General features: G+C 41.0%; 4 protein-coding genes across 21 annotated transcripts in view; 1 reads left to right on the top strand and 3 right to left on the bottom strand.

Moving 5' to 3' along the window:
• The window catches only part of LOC124192598 (collagen alpha chain CG42342-like), a 55,836-nt gene extending 45,581 nt beyond the window's left edge, over nucleotides 1-10,255 (bottom strand). For 13 of the 17 annotated variants that reach the window (XM_046585976.1, XM_046585977.1, XM_046585979.1 and 10 more), the window contains exon 1: nucleotides 9,316-10,232. In XM_046585976.1, coding sequence (XP_046441932.1) covers nucleotides 9,316-9,760 — 445 coding nt within the window. In that variant the 5' untranslated portion in view covers nucleotides 9,761-10,232. Of the gene's footprint in view, nucleotides 1-9,315 lie in introns of all 17 variants that reach the window. The other 4 variants (XM_046585986.1, XM_046585991.1, XM_046585990.1 and 1 more) reach the window with 2 other exon arrangements.
• A 1,372-nt stretch (nucleotides 10,256-11,627) lies between these two features.
• On the top strand, nucleotides 11,628-13,696 carry LOC124192595 (protein Peter pan-like). 2 transcript variants are annotated; one of them, XM_046585973.1, is made up of 7 exons: nucleotides 11,628-11,817; nucleotides 11,904-12,383; nucleotides 12,448-12,632; nucleotides 12,697-12,822; nucleotides 12,916-13,044; nucleotides 13,118-13,329; nucleotides 13,391-13,696. In XM_046585973.1, the coding sequence occupies exons 1-7, from the start codon at nucleotides 11,785-11,787 to the stop codon at nucleotides 13,636-13,638; spliced, it is 1,413 nt and encodes a 470-aa protein (XP_046441929.1). In that variant the 5' UTR covers nucleotides 11,628-11,784; the 3' UTR covers nucleotides 13,639-13,696. The 2 variants fall into 2 exon arrangements, with proteins under 2 accessions (XP_046441929.1, XP_046441930.1); XM_046585974.1 differs by having other exon boundaries at nucleotides 11,662-11,817; nucleotides 11,907-12,383.
• LOC124192596 (protein phosphatase PTC7 homolog) lies at nucleotides 13,686-15,592 on the bottom strand. The gene is made up of 5 exons (XM_046585975.1): nucleotides 14,868-15,592; nucleotides 14,622-14,804; nucleotides 14,362-14,560; nucleotides 14,044-14,300; nucleotides 13,686-13,984 (listed from the first exon to the last, which is right to left on the bottom strand). The coding sequence occupies exons 1-5, from the start codon at nucleotides 15,127-15,129 to the stop codon at nucleotides 13,935-13,937; spliced, it is 951 nt and encodes a 316-aa protein (XP_046441931.1). The 5' UTR covers nucleotides 15,130-15,592; the 3' UTR covers nucleotides 13,686-13,934.
• A 2,646-nt stretch (nucleotides 15,593-18,238) lies between these two features.
• LOC124192594 lies at nucleotides 18,239-20,842 on the bottom strand. The gene is made up of 4 exons (XM_046585972.1): nucleotides 20,637-20,842; nucleotides 20,015-20,526; nucleotides 18,947-19,930; nucleotides 18,239-18,749 (listed from the first exon to the last, which is right to left on the bottom strand). Exons 2-4 carry the CDS (start codon nucleotides 20,177-20,179, stop codon nucleotides 18,420-18,422), a joined length of 1,479 nt encoding a protein of 492 aa, XP_046441928.1. The 5' UTR covers nucleotides 20,180-20,526; nucleotides 20,637-20,842; the 3' UTR covers nucleotides 18,239-18,419.
• Nucleotides 20,843-21,305: the final 463 nt, after the last annotated feature.

The raw sequence follows: 21,305 nt of genomic DNA, 5'->3' as shown, positions 1-21,305 counted from the left end.
GCATTATACGACGTCTAATGCCCCGCATAAGGGCGGCAATTTCAAATAGGGCAGCCGAAAAAAGAAAAAAAAAAAGAAATCAAAGTGAATGAATGTCGAAATAATTCATCGTGAGCGCATGCCGTACGAAATGATCTAGTCCATTCCCTCGTGAATCAAACAAAAATTTAAACCATGACCGCACGCCACGATAGGAAAAAAGAAAAAAAAAAACAATCTGCCGAAATCACGAAGAATCAATTGGCTGGTCGAAATGAGAAGATATAACACACGTCGAAACGGCAATGCGCCTCGAGGCTATCTCTATCTGTATATGTGTTTCGACCATGTAACATTTGTGAACACGTGTGCGCATAGATGTATATAGTAGATTCCCCGGTATCTTTTTCCTTCGCTTGTGTGTTGTTCTCTCTCTCTGTTGTGGCTTATATTTATTCACGAGGACGGACCAAGAATTCCCGATTGGCCGTCGCACTCCACGCGCAGTCATCAGACATGTGTAGCAGCAGCAGCAGCAGCTACACAGAGAGAGAAAAGAGTCGATCTCTTTCTGTGGACCATCGCCAACGTCCTTGACGTTCATGCCGTTCTTTTCTATGTGTACACACACACACACGCTTCAGCTACGATTACCATAAATGCCCCGTGCTGGGAAATGACCGACAAGGGCTCCCGCGGCTACCTCCCGATGCTTTAGCTGCCGGTTATTTCCCATTCAAGTGTGTTATTCTTATTTCTTTGACTCGTCTTCTTCTTCCAAAAGGAATTTTTTTTTCCAAACAAGTCGGGACTGAGGCGCGTATAGGGGACGTGCGCATTTCATCCGCCTATCTCAAAGCTTTTTTAAAAAGAAAAAAGAAGATCGGGCAGGCTGCATGTGCTCCGGATGGGGGGAACCGTGAAAGACCGCAGCGACTTTTTCACGACGGAAATCAAAGCCAAATGAAAATAAATAGGAAAACACGGAACGGAACGACCCGTATCAAACAGGACGGGCCAGCCACCAGCCTCAATGAATTTCAAATCGTTGAAGAGAGATACGGTATATCCATTAAACATGAGGTAGATACACAAAAAATAAAAAGAAGTTTAGAAAAAAAGCAAACCAACAAGAGGAGCGAATTTTTCTGTGGCTGCTCTCAACACTCGTTAGCTCATTGAATAATGCACAAACCGGGGTGGATAAAATATTTCCAAAAAGTTTCAAACATTTTGAAAAAAATTCTCCAACAGAGTTGTTTCTTATTGTCATTTCTTTAAATTTCAAAATGTTCTTTTGAGGACGGCTCCAATGATTTCCACTGCGTATATTTCCCGTCTCTTTGAACTATTGTGTCGCTACATAGGCCGACGAAATAAATCAGGTGGAAAAGTTGGGTGCGCTTATTCCGCTTGGCGTCCATGCATGTCTGGCATATATACTAGCTACCTGGCGTGCTCAATACAAGGAGATATGTTTCCATTGTATTTGACTTTGTGTGTCTAGAAACGGACTGTATGTATCTCTGCTCTCTATTCATCTAAATATCTGCTGGACCGGAGCCAATTGGGTCTGTCAAGATCGCTGAACTGGAAAAATGAGGACTGAACGGTGGCCGTTATTATATTGCAGATCGATCAAGACGTGCCAATCCGCGTGACTATTCATACCCAGGTAACCAGCTCTATAGTGTCACACGAACAAGTTATTAGATATGCGGGTTACACATACCAAGAAAAAAGGAGAGCCCAGCAATATATGGCAAATGCGCGTGCCATCGTTTTTTTTTTTTCGATTGTCTGTCGCCCGTGGATACCCCCCCCCCCCCAAAAAAAAGTTTCGATGATTTTCACTTGGTACTAAATTGCGTTTGGCTGTGCACAAGAGGAATTCTTCCTGTCGCACACGTGTGCGCAATAATCAGAAAAGAATGCAGACTGGATCCCATGTGATTTTTTGATGTAACGCAAAGGGTTTTTTTTTTTTTAAAAAAAAGGTTGCGAAGGATAGAAGAAATTGTCCATTGAGTTCGATTCTTTTATGTGTAGGGTCAAAAAACCTTGTAGGCTGTGATAAAAAGAGGAAAGTTTGTGATGTACCTCTGGGGGGCTTGAGAGTGAGAGAGATGGGACCGTTGGAACCCCCCATCGTTTAAACATTGTGTCGCCCATATAAAAATCCTGGACGCCGGACTCAAGGTGTATATATACTATAGCTATATCTTTTCTATACACCATATAATAATATACTCTCGGGCAACACACGAGGAGGGGAGAGAAAAGAAACTGCTTTATTCCTCAACTTCTTCTTCTTCTTCTTCTCCCGGGGCCCCCACTTTACCTCCCGGGTCTTTATTATTGACTGATTACTCTGTTATACACAAAATATAGCCAGTGGCAGGGGGGCCATTTCTTTCTTCCACCCCCAGAAAATTTCCCTTCATTTCTTTCCCCCCTCCTCATTTTATATTTTTCCCATGCACATACTTGCGGCTCTCCATCGAGGAGGACCAATAGACCAGCAAATGCCGAGTCAAAGTGTATATGAAGAAGAGGGGGTCATTTGAAAAACCTGGCGGGCGGCGCGCCCTGTGGAAGAGAAATGCAAAGGCCAATAGGCCAGTGAGAAGAGAATAAGGAACACGATGGTAGCAATAAGTCTCTTTCTCTCTCTATATACAAGTGTACAGCTACCAGCAGACAAGAGAACTTGACATTTATGAGCATTCTTCAGCCGGCCGCCGTCGTGTGTTTTGTTTTTATTTTTCTCCGCGTTTACAACACGTCTAACGTCCGATTGTGTGTGTACACACACACTATAGACAATATATCCTGTCGACGATTCGTAATGAAAAAAATAAAAATAAAGAAAAACACAACCGACACGTTGGGGGTTAGATATGACGACCCAGCAGAGAAAATGCGCCCCGTGAATTGAATGATCCGAACGCCCGCGCGCTCATAGTCGATTCAAACGGGAATATTTTTTGTTGTGTTTTATTTTTCTAACGGTCCGAGCTCACGGATCCGGGTCTCTCTCTTTCTCGTCACCCCTTGCACTGCTGTATATAATAGCAGTTGTATTCATGAATATATAAATAGAAAATGAAATTTTTTGTTTTGGTGTGGGGGGAATATTCTTTTAGTTTTTTTCGTCCGTCGCAAGCGTAGAAAAAAAAATAATTCTGGAAAGGTGAAAAAACAAATAGAAGTCTAAGGGGAAATATATATATATATATATAAGAAAGATATAAATATATAGTGTGGGTGTATAGTGGGAAAAATGGCCGAGCTGTCGAAACAAAGGGGGGGGGGAAGAGTCAATCGAGTGTGAACTTTTTTTCTACCAGTGTGGGTAATATTGCTGTTTCTTTGGTTAGGGGCGAAATAATAAATGAACGCGGCGCAGCACACAGCAGACGCAGTTAGAGGGAAATGTACATACATGGCGACGTGAGCGCGGCACCTGTAATTTGCACCCGGAACAGGAACAACCGAAATACAAAAAAGTCCCCCCCAGCTGGAAAGAAAAAAAAACCCCATGCAGTTTGTGTAAAAAAAACATTGGATGACGGACGACCAAACGTGACTTTTGGTCGACGACGTGAGTTGCTATAGCGCGACCGCCAAGCGCAGCACTCGGCCAGCAGCCAGTGTCTGACCCTTAACGCACTTCCCTATTATACTTCCATCCATCCGCATGTTGATTTTGGGAGTTGGTTCACTTCTTATATTATTCCCCCCTCCATTCCCAAGTTGTTTATCAACTCGACAGAGTTAATGCACCTGCGACCGCGACGTTTATTTTATTTGGGTTTGTTTTCTTGGGGGTTTGCTCGTTTCGCTGTCGTCTCAGCCGCGTGACGGAGGTGGCCAATCCGACAAGAAAGCGGAGAAAGATGAAGCCGTACTCGATATTTTATTTACTATCCATGGAAGAAGTTTGGGGATTTTATAGAGATTCAAACGAGAATAAATGTCGGGATTATTTGAATTTACCTGTAGATTTCCAGGGAAAATCCGAAAGAAAAAAAAAGAATAGTAGAGTTTTTCTTTTTTTTACAGGTCTGGCACGGAATAAAAATAAGAAGAGCTATACCACGAAAAAAAAAATAACTTGATAAATAAGGGACATTGTGGGCAGTAAAATGGGAACAATGCGCTCGTCTCAGCTCTGAAAAGAGAAGGTACAATTGAGAGTCGTAGTTCAATTTCAGAGGTGAATACGGCAATCAGGTGTCCCATGAAATTTTATTTGCCAGTCTACACTCTATTGCGACGTTCTAAACCAATAAATATACAACTCGGTCGTTATTGCGCAACTCGTGCTGTTGGCCCCCAGACCGGAGATGAATCAAACCGGACCCACCAAAAAAAAAGTGCGACAGACAGACAGATGAATACAACACAATACAACTCTCTCTTTTCTTTTTTTCCAAACTGTAAAACAACAACGACACAACTTTTTTAAGAGCGGATAAAAAGACTCGGGTCCCGTCCGGGGGGGTTAGAGCGGAAGTCATCGACATTGGTCCGGTCGTGCCTATGTACTATAGCAGTATAGCTATTGGCGAAAGTGAAACATCACAGTAGCAGCAGCGCGTGCAGCACGCAAAGGCGTAGATCGGGAAAACAACAAAAAAGAATAGACACACACAAACAAACTTTCGCTGAGGGGATACTCAACAAGTGAGCGTGTCTACATACATTATATGTACACACAGGGGGGGGGGGGGAAAGAGTATCGAAACAAACAAACAAACAGAGAAAAGTTTTTTTTGGGGGGGGGCCTCAAAACTCAGCGCAGAACGGATATAAAAATAGAAAATTTATTGGTGACGCAAGAAGTGATGCGTGTAGGTTTCCGACCGTGGTTGTTGGGTGTGTGCTGTGTGTGTGTACAACAGCACACACCTTTGTTCTTTCGTTTAGAGCTAATATACACATGTGTGTGTGTGTATGATCTGTTTGTTTGTTATGTCGTCACGAGCATTAGACTTGTTGTCGACACTGGCGGACGGAACACGAAAAAGATTTACGTTGCGTCGTTGTATTTTTCTCTGATCCCATTTTCTGCGCGCAATCCTATTGAGTCGCGCCGTTTTGGTTCGCACGCACGCACTCATCGTTTTGCCTATCCTGATCGCGTCACACAGTTGGCCGGCTCTTATATTAGCTTCCCATTTTTATTTTATTTTACCGGTTGTGGAATCAAGGAGACAGTTAGACGCGGACGCCGTGCGTTTAGTGGCGTGTCGTCACGGCAGTTATAATACCGAGCGCACACGAGACAAATGGAAAAAGAGTTTGTCGAGACTAGAGTGGGAAAGAAAGCGAATAGTCTGTGACGGAATATAAGGAAAACTAAACGGGCGCTAAAGAGATGTGGCGGCCCTCTAACTGATGGCTATATGCGGACTAACTAGTAGTATACGAGGAACTAACTATACATGTATGTGTAGGGTTTCCATGATATTTCCAGAGTCTATACTTGGTGTACGGTAACTCAAACCATGGCAACTCTTTCAAAACTTTGGCAGCTTTTTAGATTACTTTTCTTTTTCTCATCAGCTGTTGCACTTCCTGTGACACCTGAGTCGTCCGCTCCTCTGCCCGTCCCGTCAAAAACCCCCGGGGGCCATTTAAGCGGACGAAATATCAACTTGTCAAAAAACTTGCTCGACAAAATGGACAAGAGAAAAAAACCCCAAAAATGGAAAATGAACACAACGACGGAATTATTAGATTCTCCCTCGACCAACTCATTAACGAAATCCATCTGATATTTCCTCTCTCTCTCTTGTATATTTTCTTCCTTCCATCCCCTTAATACCTAACCGAAAAAAATAACAACGAAATTATGAAAATATCACCTGGCCGGGGTTCTCATTCCAGCGATGAGGAAAGCTCTTAAAATTGGGCGGAGGTGCTCGCGTGTGTGCTGCTGGGATGCTGCTGGCCTGTTGTTCCTATACAGCCCCGGATATGCATCGATGAGGAGCCATCTCACTCGGAAAATGTGTGTGTGAGGGGGGGAGAACAAAACCAACAAGGAGCCGAGAGAGAGAGAGAAAACTAACGAATTTTTTTTTTTTTTTTTAAATTAAGAAAAAGAAAAGGGAAGAAATGTCTCGATTCTGTTATCGGTCGAAATCCCAGTCGCAACACGGAGCTGCTATTAGCGCGCCCTGGTCCGTCCTTTTTTCCAGCAGAGTCGGTCCGTGCATGCACCACCGTCCAGACACACCACAGAGCCGAGTTATCCGAAACTCGGTCGACTTGTATCAGAAATCCACGACGGATGGAAAGAAAAAAAAAAGGCCGAGCTCCGTCAAGAGAGAGAGAGACAAACGAGAAAAAGAAGAAGGAGGAAAAAGAAGCCTGACAACAATTAGCCGCGAGTGTATCCTATGTATATTATATAAAGAGAGAGAGAGAGGAAGATAGAAACAACACACAAGAAAAAAAAAAAAAAAAAAAGGAAAGAAATTCAACCTCTTAAATAAGACACACAGCGACGAGAGAGAGAGAGAGAGCACACGAGCGGACGGAGCCGTTTCCTTCCCCACTCTTTGCCTTTAGATGTAATCGCATTTCCCTTCGTTAGTCTTTCTCTCTTTTTCTCTTTGCTTGGGTTTTGGACTCTTTGTTCTTTTGGGGACTGGCAGTAAGTGAACCGTTCGGCCAAACATCAAAAAGACGGAATTCCTAAACGTCAGATGATTATTGCCTATATGTACGCGTAAATGGGCATTGCGCCCACCTCTTCCTGGCGTTCGTCTGCTGGTTAGTTTATGCAGGATTTCAAAAAGAAATAAGAAACAAAAAAAATAGAAACTTTCAAATAAATAGACGAGACTGTGCGTGTGTTTTCAACCAAGGCCATCATTAATTACTACACATCGCGCAGCAGCCGATAGACCCAGAAATATTGAATTCAGAAGAACATATCAATATATAAACTGGTTGGTCTGTTTTTTTCTCTTTTCTCTCAATGCGTTATATTTTCTTATTTTTATTTTTTTTTTCCGATCGCTTTACTGGCCCAACGTGCCGAAGTGAGTCGGTTAATCTTATCGAATCGTGTGCGTGGAGCTTCTGCCTGAATGAGAACCAGAGAAAATAAGAAATAAAAGAAGAAGAAGAAGAAAAAAAGAAATCCATCGTCTCTCATTTGGAACGTCTCTTATCGCTGCAAAGGACTTGTATAAGTCAGCCAGCCGAATCTCGTTAGACCGTATATTATAACGAGGGGAAGAGAAGAAGAAGGTGTTGGGTATGTGTGTGCATCGTCGGTTGCGTCTCTTTTTTCCCTTTTTCTTTTTCTTCTTCTTCTTTCCTTATTTTTGTCGTCGTTCGTCACTTCTTTATCACTTTCTGAGATTTCTCCTCCGCACTCTCCCATTTTCTATTGAAAAACACAAGAACCCAAGCGTCTTAATGGGTACATTCCTCTGATGAATGTCTTGATTGCTCTCCCTGCAAGACTCCGCGATTGATTGGGTCATTTTGATTTCGACCTGGTCGTTTTTTTTTGTTTTGTTTTGGTCGCCAAATAAACAGGGCGGGGTTTGCGATCCGCCCCATAAAATCTTGTCGACATTTGATCCGATTGCTCCGCATTGCTCAACCGAAAACGCGACGGCGTCTCAAAACAGCGTGTCGGATAAGACGGGAAAGGGGAAGACGAGACGGGAGAAAATGTGGAGAATCATCCTTCAGAAATACACACCGGGCAGTGTGATGGGCGGCGAGACTTGGGCGCCTCCTCGCATTCCGTGTTGTCATAATAACACGCAGATCACGAGAGAGCTCTTATATAGACTGACCCAAAGGGCTATGTAGCAGCACCAGTCATCCACGTAAGGATCAAGGGGAAATACACACGGACGACAGAAACAACCGAAAACTTGAAGGAAAGTCACGAAAAAGAAGAAGAATAGGACAAAATAAAGAGAGAGAAGGAGTGATCCCGACGCAAAAAGTCTAATCATCGGGATCCCGGCGCCAGAGAAAAGAGTTTACGTGTCACGGAAAGGAGAAGCCGATCACGCTCGTTGCACAACAGCAGACATGCATACGTATATACGTAGGCTATATAACTCGTCTACAGCTTTTCTTTCCCCCCCGTTTTTTTCTTTCTTTCCATAAAGACCTTCTTGATATTCTTGTCCAAATATGAAGATAAATGCAAGACATTGTGGTGGCCAAAGTCTATGACTCATCGAAGGTTGTACCTCGGCAATCTAGCTCTCTATATACTGCACCGTCGTTCGGTCATGCATTTTTCAGTTCTTCTTCTTCTTGTATGTTATATCTTTGAAGACGAGGTGCCAGCAGCAGTTGCTGGGCTGGCGACCTCGCTCTCTCTCTCCTGCTCTATACTCTCTATATCCATCTTGATAATCTCTCTCTTTCAAAAAAGCAAAAGTAATCGCACATTGTGAGATCGGCGGCGGCGCCCATCACCTGCAATTATCTTCTTCTGTTGGGCGACGTCGTCTTGACTTGCGACCTCAAATCGAACTCAAAAGATAAAGCTTCTCGTTCGCCATTGAAACATGTGCGCATCTAATCTATCCTACGACACACGTCCAGTACTTATATGTGCATAGTTTTCCTTTTCTTTCTTCCTTTAGATGGCTGTACAAACCGCAGTAATAACGTTAATGGCTTTCAGGAATCGGGGTTGAATCGAACCCTTCCTCATTCTCTCCACACGAGAGATGAGGAATATTGTACAACCAGTTTTACCATCTTTTCTCCTTCTTTTTTGTGTGTGTGTTGGGAGGGGAAGGGTTGGAAATCGACAGTGTCGTAATAGGCTGTACATACATAGTATAAGAGTGAACGGCGCAAAGGAACAAAGTGATAAGCCGTAATAATCCGGTAAGCGGCGCTGAAAAAAAAGAGGGCGAGACGCCAAAGAGAGAGAGAGAAAGAGAGAGAGATAATATGTATAGTACGTACGGTGTATAAGTAGTTACATTGTCCGTCTTTGTATGTGTACTACATTATCGCATTCTCTCTCTCTAGCTGCCCTTCAAACTTTAATCACAGGGTGAGAGTCGATGACGATGGAGGTGTGAGGGTTGGGGGCAAGGAATAAAGGTACCGGGGGGAATACATAATAGTACTACCACGTAATAGCAAAACGGAGGAGGAAAAGAAAGGTCGAGGAATCTTTTATCCGCCGACCGAGTGTACATATACGAAAAATATTTCATCAAAGGTGTTTGTGGAAGAAGAAGATGGAATAGTGGGGGGTTGTTTCCAAAATGAAAAAAGGCAAAGCGACTATGTCTAAGAGTTGATGGTAGGAGGGTGAGGAATTACCTGGCGGGCAGAGGCAATCTGCCGGTGCCGAAGCGGCTTGTCTGATGGTGCGGCTGCGAGCCTGACTGCTACCGCTACCAGCATTGCCGGAGCTGCTGCTGCTGCTGTCGGGGAAGAGCATCAGTTTGTTGTCCAGGAGGGCCGTCAGTTTGACGTCGAGCTGCGGGTCGTCGATGGTGAGCGAGGCCTTCAGCCGTTCCTCGACCAGCAAGAGACGCCGATGAGTCGAGGCGTTCTGAGACCAAGTCACCGCGCACAACAGAACACTCAGCGTGGAGATGGCCAGCGCCAGCACACAGTACCGCCGCCAGACCAAATGACTCTTGCCGTTCGACGGCCCTGACGACGACGACGTGTCGCCGACGCCGCAACAGCAGTCGGGCGACGCTAGCAGTGCCGAAGCTTTCTTCTCATCCGACCGGCCGAGCTGGTCGCGGTCCGTCATTTTTCTGACGCTTCGGAGGATTTATTAATTTTGTTTTGTTGTTATTTTTAAAAATCTTTTCTTGGCCTTATTGCCGCGATGGTACCACACAATTGTTGAATCGAATCGGTCTTGATTAAACAGTGATTAATACTCGGGAGTGAAAAAAAATAAATAATGCCAATCGCAGTCGCATCAATCAATTGAGATTGACAGATAACATGGTCGTCCCACTATCGATCCCGCTCTTTGCGGCAGAACACGCTCCGGGGGGAATTGAACAAATACTCGGGGCTAATAAAACAAAACTCTTTTCTCTTCTTCTTCTTCTTTTACTAGCAAAGTCCGAGTAGGCGACACGGGGGAGAAAAAAAAAAACACGGCAATGCTCTTTAGCTGCTGGAGGATTTTGACTTTTTTTCTTCTTGCCACTAACAACACACTAGACACATCCAATCACGACGGCAGTGGGCAAACTACTGGCGGAGAGTGGAGAAGCTCGGGCACACAGACCCTACCCCAGCAGCGCCCGTTTCCACACCAGCACTATAACGGCTCCTCCCCCCTTCAACCTCCTCTTCAAGCTAGCTGGCTGTGAAAGGCAAATAGAGAAAAAAAAATATTTAAAAAAAATAAAATTTTTTAAAATGGTAAAATAATAATTTTGTAGAAAAAAGAAAATAATTTTTCAAAATGAAACGAAGCGTTTTTATTTTATTTAAACAAAAAAAAAAAAACTCAATGGGAGAAAATGTTTGATTGCGTCTCGAGATTTTCATTCACGTGTATAGCCTACCTCTTTATGCTCAATATCTTTCATTCTGGAGAGGCGCGCCGGTCTTTTGCTGGCCTTTCACTTATTCAAATCACCTCATCTACTCGATTACCTATTACATTCTCTCTCATGCCGTTCCGAGCTGTCACGTCGATATTTTCAAACACATTTTTCTCTTTTCCCCCTGTATACTCTGTATCAAACTGCCGAGTTATAATCAGATCGTTCTTTTCCGCTTTTCGCTTTCACGGTTTCGCCCGTGGATCAAGTAGTATACAAACTGATGCATAATTGTACTTCTTTTCGAATGCTATTGAAAGCATCCCACAAAGTGAAAAGGTCTTGCTGGGCGATAATCACATTTCACTCAGTTTGTCCCAAACTGGACAGCAGGTTCAACGTGTCATGTGTTTTTCCCTTAGTGACCTTTTCTAATAGAAACATTCCCACTTCACTCGGAGGCAACATATTGCTTTATGCTATATCCTCACTGACTGTCGTCTCGCGAAAAAGGCAATTTAACAACATAACGGAACAACACTTGTCCATAAAGTGGCAAAATTAAATACTGTTAATAAGGAAAGGAAAAAAAAAACCAACTGCATACAACTCTTGGTTGGCTTCGTTCGTTCATCCATCATCAAGAATGATGGGCTTAAGCGGTATTTCAGGGGTGTCGGTAATAAGGAGTAAGCCAAACAGTCCTTCGTCCGCGTGTGTAATATCAGTAAGCATTATTTGTTTCTCTTAGGTAAATTCTACCGGCGGATCGGAAGCATTTTCGGTTGTCCTCTACCCCATGCATCAAGTGAAGAAATATTTGACACGGAGAAGGTTATAGTTAATTTAAGTTAAGATGGTCCAAATAAGCTGTTAAAAAACACACTTTTTCCTTGTAAGGTGTGATATTATTGTTTTTATATTGTAACAAGGCAAACATTTTGAATTTCTATTCAAATTAAAGACTAAAAATTCTTTTCTCGCGATCTTGCCACTTTACCAGATAGATAGTACGTAGACTGGCCGCTGTTGCAGAAAGTTTAACGACATCTGTTGGGCTTCTTGCATACCGTTCCCAAATACTAGGGTTCGCCACAGTACAGACTGTACAGTCGAGTATAAAGACAACCGGATAGTGTGACTAGTCTCTACTACTCTGATAAAGAGTCGTCTGCACTCTTTTCTCCTCGTGGGCTCGTGGCTGTCGTTAACTCGTGTCAATCTCTTTTGAAGTTTGTGAGAGTTGAAGCTTATTAATAAGTTGAAAAGGATGCCTCCTAAAAAACAGAAACACAAGAAAAGGGTAAGTAAAATATTTGTCTATTTAACTTGACATAGACGTGATTGCATTAAGACCTAACACTGACAAGAGCATTTTTTTTTTTCTAGAAGAATAAGCCTAAGAAAAACTGGGAGGAACCAGAAGAAATCAAACGGGCTCCCCACTCGATTGTTATTTTCCGTGGAAATGTCGGAAAATACATTGAAACACTAATGAAGGATTTCCGACGAGTAATGGAGCCTAATACAGCATCAAGCTTGAAAGCTACTGAAAAGAATTCCATCAAAGACTTTGTGTCGATTGCTGGCCCCCTTCACGTGACTCATTTGGTGATGTTTTCTCGTTCTGAACTCAGTCCTTTCCTTAGGATCTGTCGTCTTCCTCATGGACCTACATTGACTTTCAAGATTTTGGAATACAGCTTATCCAAAGATATTGTTTCAATTCAGAAAAGACAAAATACTTATGACAAACAGTATCTCACCCATCCACTTGTTGTGTTAAATAACTTTGCTGGTGAAGAACTCAAATTGAAGTTGATGACGTCCATGTTTCAAAACATGTTTCCTTCAATCAATGTCGCAAAAGTATGTTTTTGATCCCTGTCCAATAGTATGATTTTCTAATTAATTATATTTTGATGTATTGCAGGTGAAACTGAACACAATTCGTCGTTGTGTTCTGTTACATTATTATCCAGAAGATGGTAGTGTGGAATTCCGTCATTATTCAATCAAGGCTGTGCCTGTTGGTGTTTCAAAAGCTGTGAAAAAGCTTGTTTCAAGCAAAGTTCCCAATCTGGGAAAATTGAGCGACATTTCCGAGTTTATCGAAAAGTAAATTTTTAAAATAAAACTCTTAAGTTATTTTATAATTTTAAACAATTCTTGTTAATCTTAGATCAGGTCAATATTCAGAGAGTGAAGCTGAAGATGATCCTGCAAGTAATGTCACTCTTCCACAAAATTTAGCTGGTAGAGGATCAAAAGCTGGAGCGAAATCTGCTGTTCGAATGATTGAACTTGGGTACATTAATTAATTTGTATTTCTTTCGTGACTGGCAATTTTCTCTGATTAACCGGCTCTTTTGCGTGTTTTTCATTTAAACTCTTTCAATAGTCCCAGGATTCGTATGGAATTGATAAAAATAGAAGAAGGTATAGTTGATGGAGAAGTCCTTTACCATCAATTCATCCAAAAGACAGAAGAAGAAAAGAAAATAATTCGACAACGAAGAGAAACCAGGCGGTATGAAGACTGAACAGAAATTTCAAGTCCTAAAGGTGACCAAGATATTAACTTTCCATTTCTTGAATTTCAGGAAGAACGACGAAAAAGTACGAAAAATTCAAGAAGCGCAACGGAAAAAGAAGGAAGAAGTAAAAGAACAGCACAGGGAGAAGTCGATGGAAGGTATGAAGCGAAAACAAGACAAAGAAGCTCTGGGAAAGTTTGCTGAAAACGAAGAAGAAGCCGCTGAAGACGATGACGCAGAGTATTATCGAAGTGAAGTTGGACAGGAACCAGAGAAAGGTATAACGTATTCAGAATCGGATTTAAAAGAACGAAGTTTTAATGATTACTTTGATTTCAGATCTGTTTACTGCACGTGCTAGAAGTACCAAATCATCTCTATCTGGACCAGCAGCTAAGAGGGCTAAAATCGAGAAAAAGAAGATGTTGGAAAGGAATAGCAAAGGCAATGGAAGAAAAACTGGTTCAAGAGGAAAAGCTAATGACTCGGGTGATTCCAGACAAAAAAATTTCAAATCTGGACGTACTCCGAAATCAGGTGGTAAATTGGGTTTCAAAGGGGCATCGAAAATACAACGGAAACGGTAGTGTTTTATGCCTTACGATGTAAACTCGTGAATTTTGAATACAAAAAATTTTAATTGCGTCTTGTATTACGATTTTCGCTTCTGATTTCCTTTGCAATATTTCGGGCATTGCTCTAACGTGTTTGACACTACATATATACAAACCAGTGAGCATTTCAATCTCTAATTCTAGGATCACTTTGATTTACGACTGTTTTCATATAAGAAACATGGGCATAGCGATTTACAAGGAGCTAATCCATAACCGTGAAACCTAATATTCGCAGACTACAGAATCTGAAACGGATCGAATTAATTTTAAATCGCAACCGTTGCTAACAGGACCGTTATATCGTCAGGTTTTCCACCTAGTAAAAGACAATTTAATTCACATTTATTTGATAAATTCTGTAGTTCTTTATCTTACCAATAGCCCGGATTCCATAGTCTCGAGCTCTCTGGGAAAAAGGTGACATGTATCTTCCGTCAAACGACAAATTTCTTGCCATCAAGGCAATACTATTCGCAGTTTGTTGAACACATAACTGATCTTTTACACCACCAAGTTTGCTGAGTTCTGCTACAAGTATTGGGGTTGGCACGTTGTCGAAGACACCATCCGTCGCAAGAAGTATTACATCACCATCTTGTACAGCAAACTGACTTTGGCTGGCAGACTGTGGACTGTAATTGAATGAATATGTGATTTAAAATATTCCAATTCCTTCATGGTTCTGTTATTTACCTATCACTAAGAGCAGAACCATGGTGCCCTGGGGGAGGTAAGGCTAACTGAAATGGTGTGTTGAAATAATGTTGTTGTTCTTCAGATTTGTGAACTACACGACCTTTTCGAACTACTAAAAATCCAGAGTCTCCAATATTGACAGTAAATAAGTTGTTAGACTCATGCTCGAGAATTAAAATACATGCAGTGCTGCTTCCTATACAGATGTTTTTTATATTAGCTCAATTTTCATTTCACCTCAAAAGTAAAATACTTGCCTGTAATTGGCCGCTTAGAATGAAGTAACTCACGAAAAGCAGCAGATAAGAGATCAACAGGATTTCGAAAATTACAAGGACTGCTAACTGTGGTTATTCTTTCTATAGAGCGCATAAGTGATAACGAGAAATCACTAGGGTCAACTCCATAATCTCTCCATCCTCCAACACCATCAGCAACAGCTAGAGAATGAAATCAGTAGCTTACACAAATCTATATGAATGAATGTACAGAATAACTATTACCTAGGATATCTGCACTGTCTATGTTTTTCATAAGCCAAGCATCATCACCTATTTGGCCCTTACGAACTTTGCCAGATCTAAAACTTTTAGGGAAACCAGCAACAGCAGAAACCAACTTTGGCTTAGACTTGATCGAGACAGTTTCGTTTGAAGAATTCCCAACGCTTGTTCGAGAAGAACCACTAGAATTATTGGAGCTTGAACAGTTATACAATCCACTGATTATGGAACGCGACAACAAACGGCCATAAACACTATGCATTGTTACAACGAGCGAGTGTTTGAAAAAGCCTTTCAAACTAGAATATCAACTCTGACTAAATTTACTGAATTGTTTGCAATGTTTGGGGCTTAAATATGAACGCCAATCGCATGGTGCAAGAACAACAGTAGTGAAACAAACTTGATGAATTTAAGTAAGAAACCAAGATCTTCTCTGACTCTGGTATACAATACATGAACCAGACGACGGTCGAATATGAACATCAACAATTGTTAAGATAATCTCCCTTATGTCATGCTTATGTATATCACCTTTCACAGTTTCAGTGTTTCTGTTTCATTATACATTATTCAATAATAAATTCTAGCGGTAAGATAAGTTTCAGAGAACAATGGAGAGTTAAAAATTTGTCTTGGAATTTCCAAAGTTTCCAGGGTATTAAATATTACTTATATTAGTCATGTGATTTGATTTTTTCCCCAAACAAAAACGGAAATAAAAATGTTTATTTTTGGTTGACAGATGGCGTGAAGAGGCATACATTTATGTGAATACCCGAGGAGTTTCTGTACGGTGCAGTTAGTTGACAATTTTCACACTAGATGGGAAATCAAGCTGAAATACAAGAAATACTTTTTTCATAAGTAGTAAGTAATAAGTAGTAAAATCAGGGGTATGGAGAGATGGGACCATGTTAAATTTCCCATAATTCGACGGGGGAGCTACTATTTTACTATAGACTTTTGTATGGGGGCATAGGGAGGTCTCAACGAATGCCACGCCATCTAGGCTGTTGCGGCATATGGCCATCCAAAAGACTTTTTAGTAAAATGAGTGTAGCCCCCCCCCCCCTAATGTGAAATTTAACATGGAGACTGGAAACCATCTCTCCATGCCTATGCCCATGGTTCAAGGTTGCCATCTTGGCACAGTATTATCCCCTTTTAGTGCAGCCACAACTGAAAAGCATTGGCATTGTCCATAAGAAAAGTTTACGCACGATATAGAGTTGGCTAACGTCCGAAGTTGCCAGTTCGTTGGACGTTGACGATTGGACGGTTGACGTCCAATTTTTCGATTTTAGACGTCAACCGTCCAATCGTCAACGTCCATTCGTCCAAGTCGAACTGGCAACTTTGGACGTTAGCCAATTCTATAATAGGAAAGGTACACTCTCGCGCTATCCCAGTCTCTTGGAAGAAACGGCGGGTGTTCAGTAAAGGGTCCCAAGATTCCCCGCCAGGTTCGCTAGGTTAGAAGGCCCCTCGCCTCTCGTGGGTATAGTAAAAATAGAGGTTTTTCTGTTCGTAACATAAAAAATTATTTATCAATGTGTCCAGAAATAGATTTCATTTAAACTTTATTGAATTTCCTATCCTTAAATACCTAATTCATCTGGGTTAGGCAATTTTTTAAAAGTTTTACTTGGGATTGAAATTCAAAATTTTTTGAAATTTGCGCCAAAAAAATCAAATCAAATGTATTTTTTATTACTTATTTTTGTTTATTCTATTTTAATGAATTTTCAAATTCATTTTTAATATTTTCAAATTCATATTTAATATTTTAAAATAGAATTAAAAAAAAATAAGATACGGTTAGCGCCACTGATACCAGAAGACAGTAGAACGGCGGCCAGAGTGACAAAATTTCAATTGTTTTCGCACTAGAAAGAATTAATAAAAATCTATTTATGAAGAAAACAATGAATACAATTTAAGTACGTTGTGACATTGAGAATTTGGACGGGAAGAAGGTATGGTTCCCTTAGATGGTTCAACTAATAGTTCCACTAACTATCTTGCCGTACCTGAGTTTTTGATAACTGCTGGTGCCAGACCAAGGTCTGCCTCCTTTGATGCGAACCGACAGGCCAACCATGCAAGTGTAATGCCAGTGTAGAATACTATATTTTACAATAAATATAAGAAGAAACTCATTACATGTGACAGGTTGCATTGGTGTTGAAGAAATACAAAAAAAACGTCCCAAACATCTAGCCTGAAATATTTCCAAATCGTGGTGGAGACCTTTCCTATCACAAATAATGGTATTTTTCATGTTGGTTAAGTGTAGAATACTCTGTTTTACAATAATTCTAAGAGAAAATTCATTATATGTGACAGGTTGCATTGGTGTTGAAGAAATACCAAAAAAACGTCCCAAACATCTAGCCTGAAATATTTCCAAATCGTGGTGGAGACCTTTCCTATCACATATAATGGTATTTTTCATGTTGATTCAGTGTAGAATACTCTGTTTTACAATAATTCTAAAAGAAAATTCATTATATGTGACAGGTTGCATTGGTGTTGAAGAAATACCAAAAAAACGTCCCAAACATTTAGCATGAAATATTTCCAAATCGTGGTGGAGACCTTTCCTATCACATGTATTAGTATTTTTCATGTTGAATCAATATAGCATACTCTATTTTACAATAATTATAAGAAGAAACTTAGTACATGTGACAGGTTGCATTGGTGTTGAAGAAATACCAAAAAAATGTCCCAAACATCTAGCCTGAAATATTTCCAAATCGTGGTGGAGACCTTTCCTATCACATATAATGGTATTTTTCATGTTGAATCAGTGTAGAAGACTCTGTTTTACAATAATCATAAGAGAAAATTCATTATATGTGACAGGTTGCATTGGTGTTGAAGAAATACACAAAAAAATGTCCCAAACATCTAGCCTGAAATATTTCCAAATCGTGGTGGGGACCTTTCCTATCACATATTGTTAAGACACAAATTATCAGAGAAGAGTTTTGTCAGTTTGAATACTCGCGTAGAGTGTATATTTAGACTCCTGATTAGCATAGGAGATAAGTTGTATATCAGTCTTACCAAATACATCAATTCAATTCACACAGTACTTCAACACACTTGTTCTTTGTCACACGATCCACACAGAAAAAGAAGGAAGTATCTTTCAACTTCTCTGAATCAACGTCGAGAGCCACAGCGTCATTCCACCGACGTTGTCTTCAATGTTTTCTCAGTAAAACACAAACACTGCCATCTAGTGCTGAATGAGTTCAACACAAACCTCAACACTCTCTCTCATTCAGAACTCAGATAAAGTCATCATCAATATAAACACATAAAAATGATTGAAGATTAATTTTGACATAAACGATAAATCCAAGTGTTTCATATCTCAAACAAGAACAGAAACTTTGATTTGAAAAATAGAATTCAGTTTACACAAAATTCTCAATCGGCACAGGATTCAACAGCTTAATTTAACGTATCTCCCCATCGAAGTTTAATCCCCACGTACACCAATTTTCTTGAGCAATCACTAGCAGCAAAATATTCCGATTACATGGTAGATGTGGCGACAATGGGTTGACGTTGAGAACACCAGCTGATTGCCCTTCCGTTAAGAGCGAGAATGTATCCAGTGGTGGTCCGTTTTGAATCCGCATCCCCAGCGTGGTCTACGTCCGAAAATGCAACAACGGTGGTGTTGTCATGGCCCTTACTGCCGAACTCGAGACCATGGTAGCGTGTTGTGCCGAGGTATTGAAGAATACGTTTAGCAGCTTTCCAGTGGATTATGGTAGGATTATGAAGGTGCTGAGCAAGTTGACTTGCCATGAAGATGACGTCTGGTCGAATTTCGAGTCGAACTTTGAGAGCCGCGTACATGTTACAACGGTGGTGTTGTCATGGCCCTTACTGCCGAACTCGAGACCATGGTAGCGTGTTGTGCCGAGGTATTGAAGAATACGTTTAGCAGCTTTCCAGTGGATTATGGTAGGATTATGAAGGTGCTGAGCAAGTTGACTTGCCATGAAGATGACGTCTGGTCGAATTTCGAGTCGAACTTTGAGAGCCGCGTACATGTTACTCCCCACGAGTTGGCAGTAAGGAATGTGGTGCATAGTAGCGACGGTAGCAGGAGATGCTGCAAGGCGGACGTCAGTGAGAGGAGCAAGAGTAGCTTCAGCACGATATAGAGTCTCCCCAAACCGGGATGCTGTTAGAATGGTCGTCTTGTTTCGTTTAATGATAGCTTGTAGGCCAGAGAAAGAAACTGTAAATCCACTCTTGGTTAAGCAACCAATAGAGATGAGATTCACGCCCAGTCCAGGAACAAACAGAAATTCTTTAACTTCACGAAATGTAGACGAATCATCAACGTGTCGGACAAGTCGCATAGTCCCAATTCCACGGGCATAAAGGACTGTACCACCAATTCCATTCACAGGCCAGCTATTGTCAGCGATAATGCGTAGATCAGTTAACATGGATTCATCACCACTCATGTGCCTAGTTGCACCAGAATCAAGATAAATGTCCTTCGAATTCTTAGCTGTCAAGCAACATGAAGAGATGAGGGAAAAATCGACATTCTTCCCGGATGAATTAGTTGTGTCCCGATCATCTTTGGGCCGTTTGTAGTGAAAGGAGCTGGACTTGGTTTTCTCGTTTTCATTGGAAATACGAGTTCGACATTCGAATTCAAGATGGCGGTCTTTCCCGCAGTATGAGCAAGAGACAAGATCCCGATTGATTTCGCTACTCATGTGCCCTCTTGACTGGCCTCTTCCACCACGAAAGTGTCCTCTTCCACGTGAATCGTTGCCAAACAGAGCAGAACTCTCAATGGAATTGTCAGGGGGTCCTGTGTCTGAATTCAAAATCAATGATCGAGCATTTGATTGTCCTTGACTGTTGTTGAATCTTCTTTCTTCCCCAACAATGCGAGCACGCAGTGCTTCCATTGTTCTATCAGCGTCAGGGAGATTGTCCCAAATGGACGTCAGATTGGCAAATCGTTCAGGAAGGCTACACAAAATGGTAGTGATGAGGTGGTGTTCTGACACCTAGATTAACCAGAAATGGAGATCAACAAAGACTGCATAAGACACAACTCAGAAAACAAAGTGATAAAGATATGTATCAGTTACCATCACTCCAAGATCATTGAGTTCAGCGGCTTTGGATTCTAATTCAGTGATGTGAATCATGATATCTTGGTTGTCGACTGGTCTCAGATTCATGAAGTCTCTGTGTAAGAGATGTTTGTTGTCTGCAGCCCGTTGAAGATATTGGGTTTCCAACCGAGTCCACATGTCGTAGCTAGTTCTACAGTTGAGAAGTGCCAACTTTCTAGTCTCATCACAGCAATTGAATATGAGAAATCTGCCGTAGCAATCAGTTGTCTTCCATTAATTGATCAATTCCTGGTTGGTGACTACACGAAGATCTCCTTCACCAGCAAAGATTTCTTGAGGTTCGTTGTCTTCTCCTTGAATGAATTGTCTCAGTTGTTTGAGAGTAAACAACATTTCCATGTTGTGTTTCCACGTAGTGAATTGAGTTCCATCAAACTTTCTTAAATGCTTTATAGCATCCAAAGAGTAGTTTTGAGCCATTCTGATAAGTTCGTTAACGGTATGGCGAAATCTGGGCCCATAACCTGTTAAGACACAAATTATCAGAGAAGAGTTTTGTCAGTTTGAATACTCGCGTAGAGTGTATATTTAGACTCCTGATTAGCATAGGAGATAAGTTGTATATCAGTCTTACCAAATACATCAATTCAATTCACACAGTACTTCAACACACTTGTTCTTTGTCACACGATCCACACAGAAAAAGAAGGAAGTATCTTTCAACTTCTCTGAATCAACGTCGAGAGCCACAGCGTCATTCCACCGACGTTGTCTTCAATGTTTTCTCAGTAAAACACAAACACTGCCATCTAGTGCTGAATGAGTTCAACACAAACCTCAACACATATAATGGTATTTTTCATGTTGAATCAGTGTAGAATACTCTATTTTACAATAAATATAAGAAGAAACTCATTACATGTGACAGGTTGCATTGGTGTTGAAGAAATACAAAAAAAAAAGTCCCAAACATCTAGCCTGAAATATTTCAAAATCGTGGTGGAGACCTTTCCTATCACATGTATTAGTATTTTTCGTGTTGAATCAGTATAGAATACTCTATTTTACAATAATTATAGGAAGAAACTCAGTACATGTGACAGGTTGCATTGGTGTTGAAGAAATACCAAAAAAACGTACAAAACATCTAGCCTGAAATATTTCCAAATCGTGGTGGAGACCTTTCCTATCACATGTATTAGTATTTTTCGTGTTGAATCAGTATAGAATACTCTATTTTACAATAATTATAAGAAGAAACTCAGTACATGTGACAGGTTGCATTGGTGTTGAAGAAATACAA

The sequence above is a fragment of the Daphnia pulex genome, chromosome 4, assembly GCF_021134715.1.
Source record: "Daphnia pulex isolate KAP4 chromosome 4, ASM2113471v1".
Taxonomy (NCBI): Eukaryota; Metazoa; Arthropoda; class Branchiopoda; order Diplostraca; family Daphniidae; genus Daphnia; species Daphnia pulex.
Note: the sequence above shows the minus strand (reverse complement) of the source record. Positions and strands in the feature narration are given on the sequence as shown.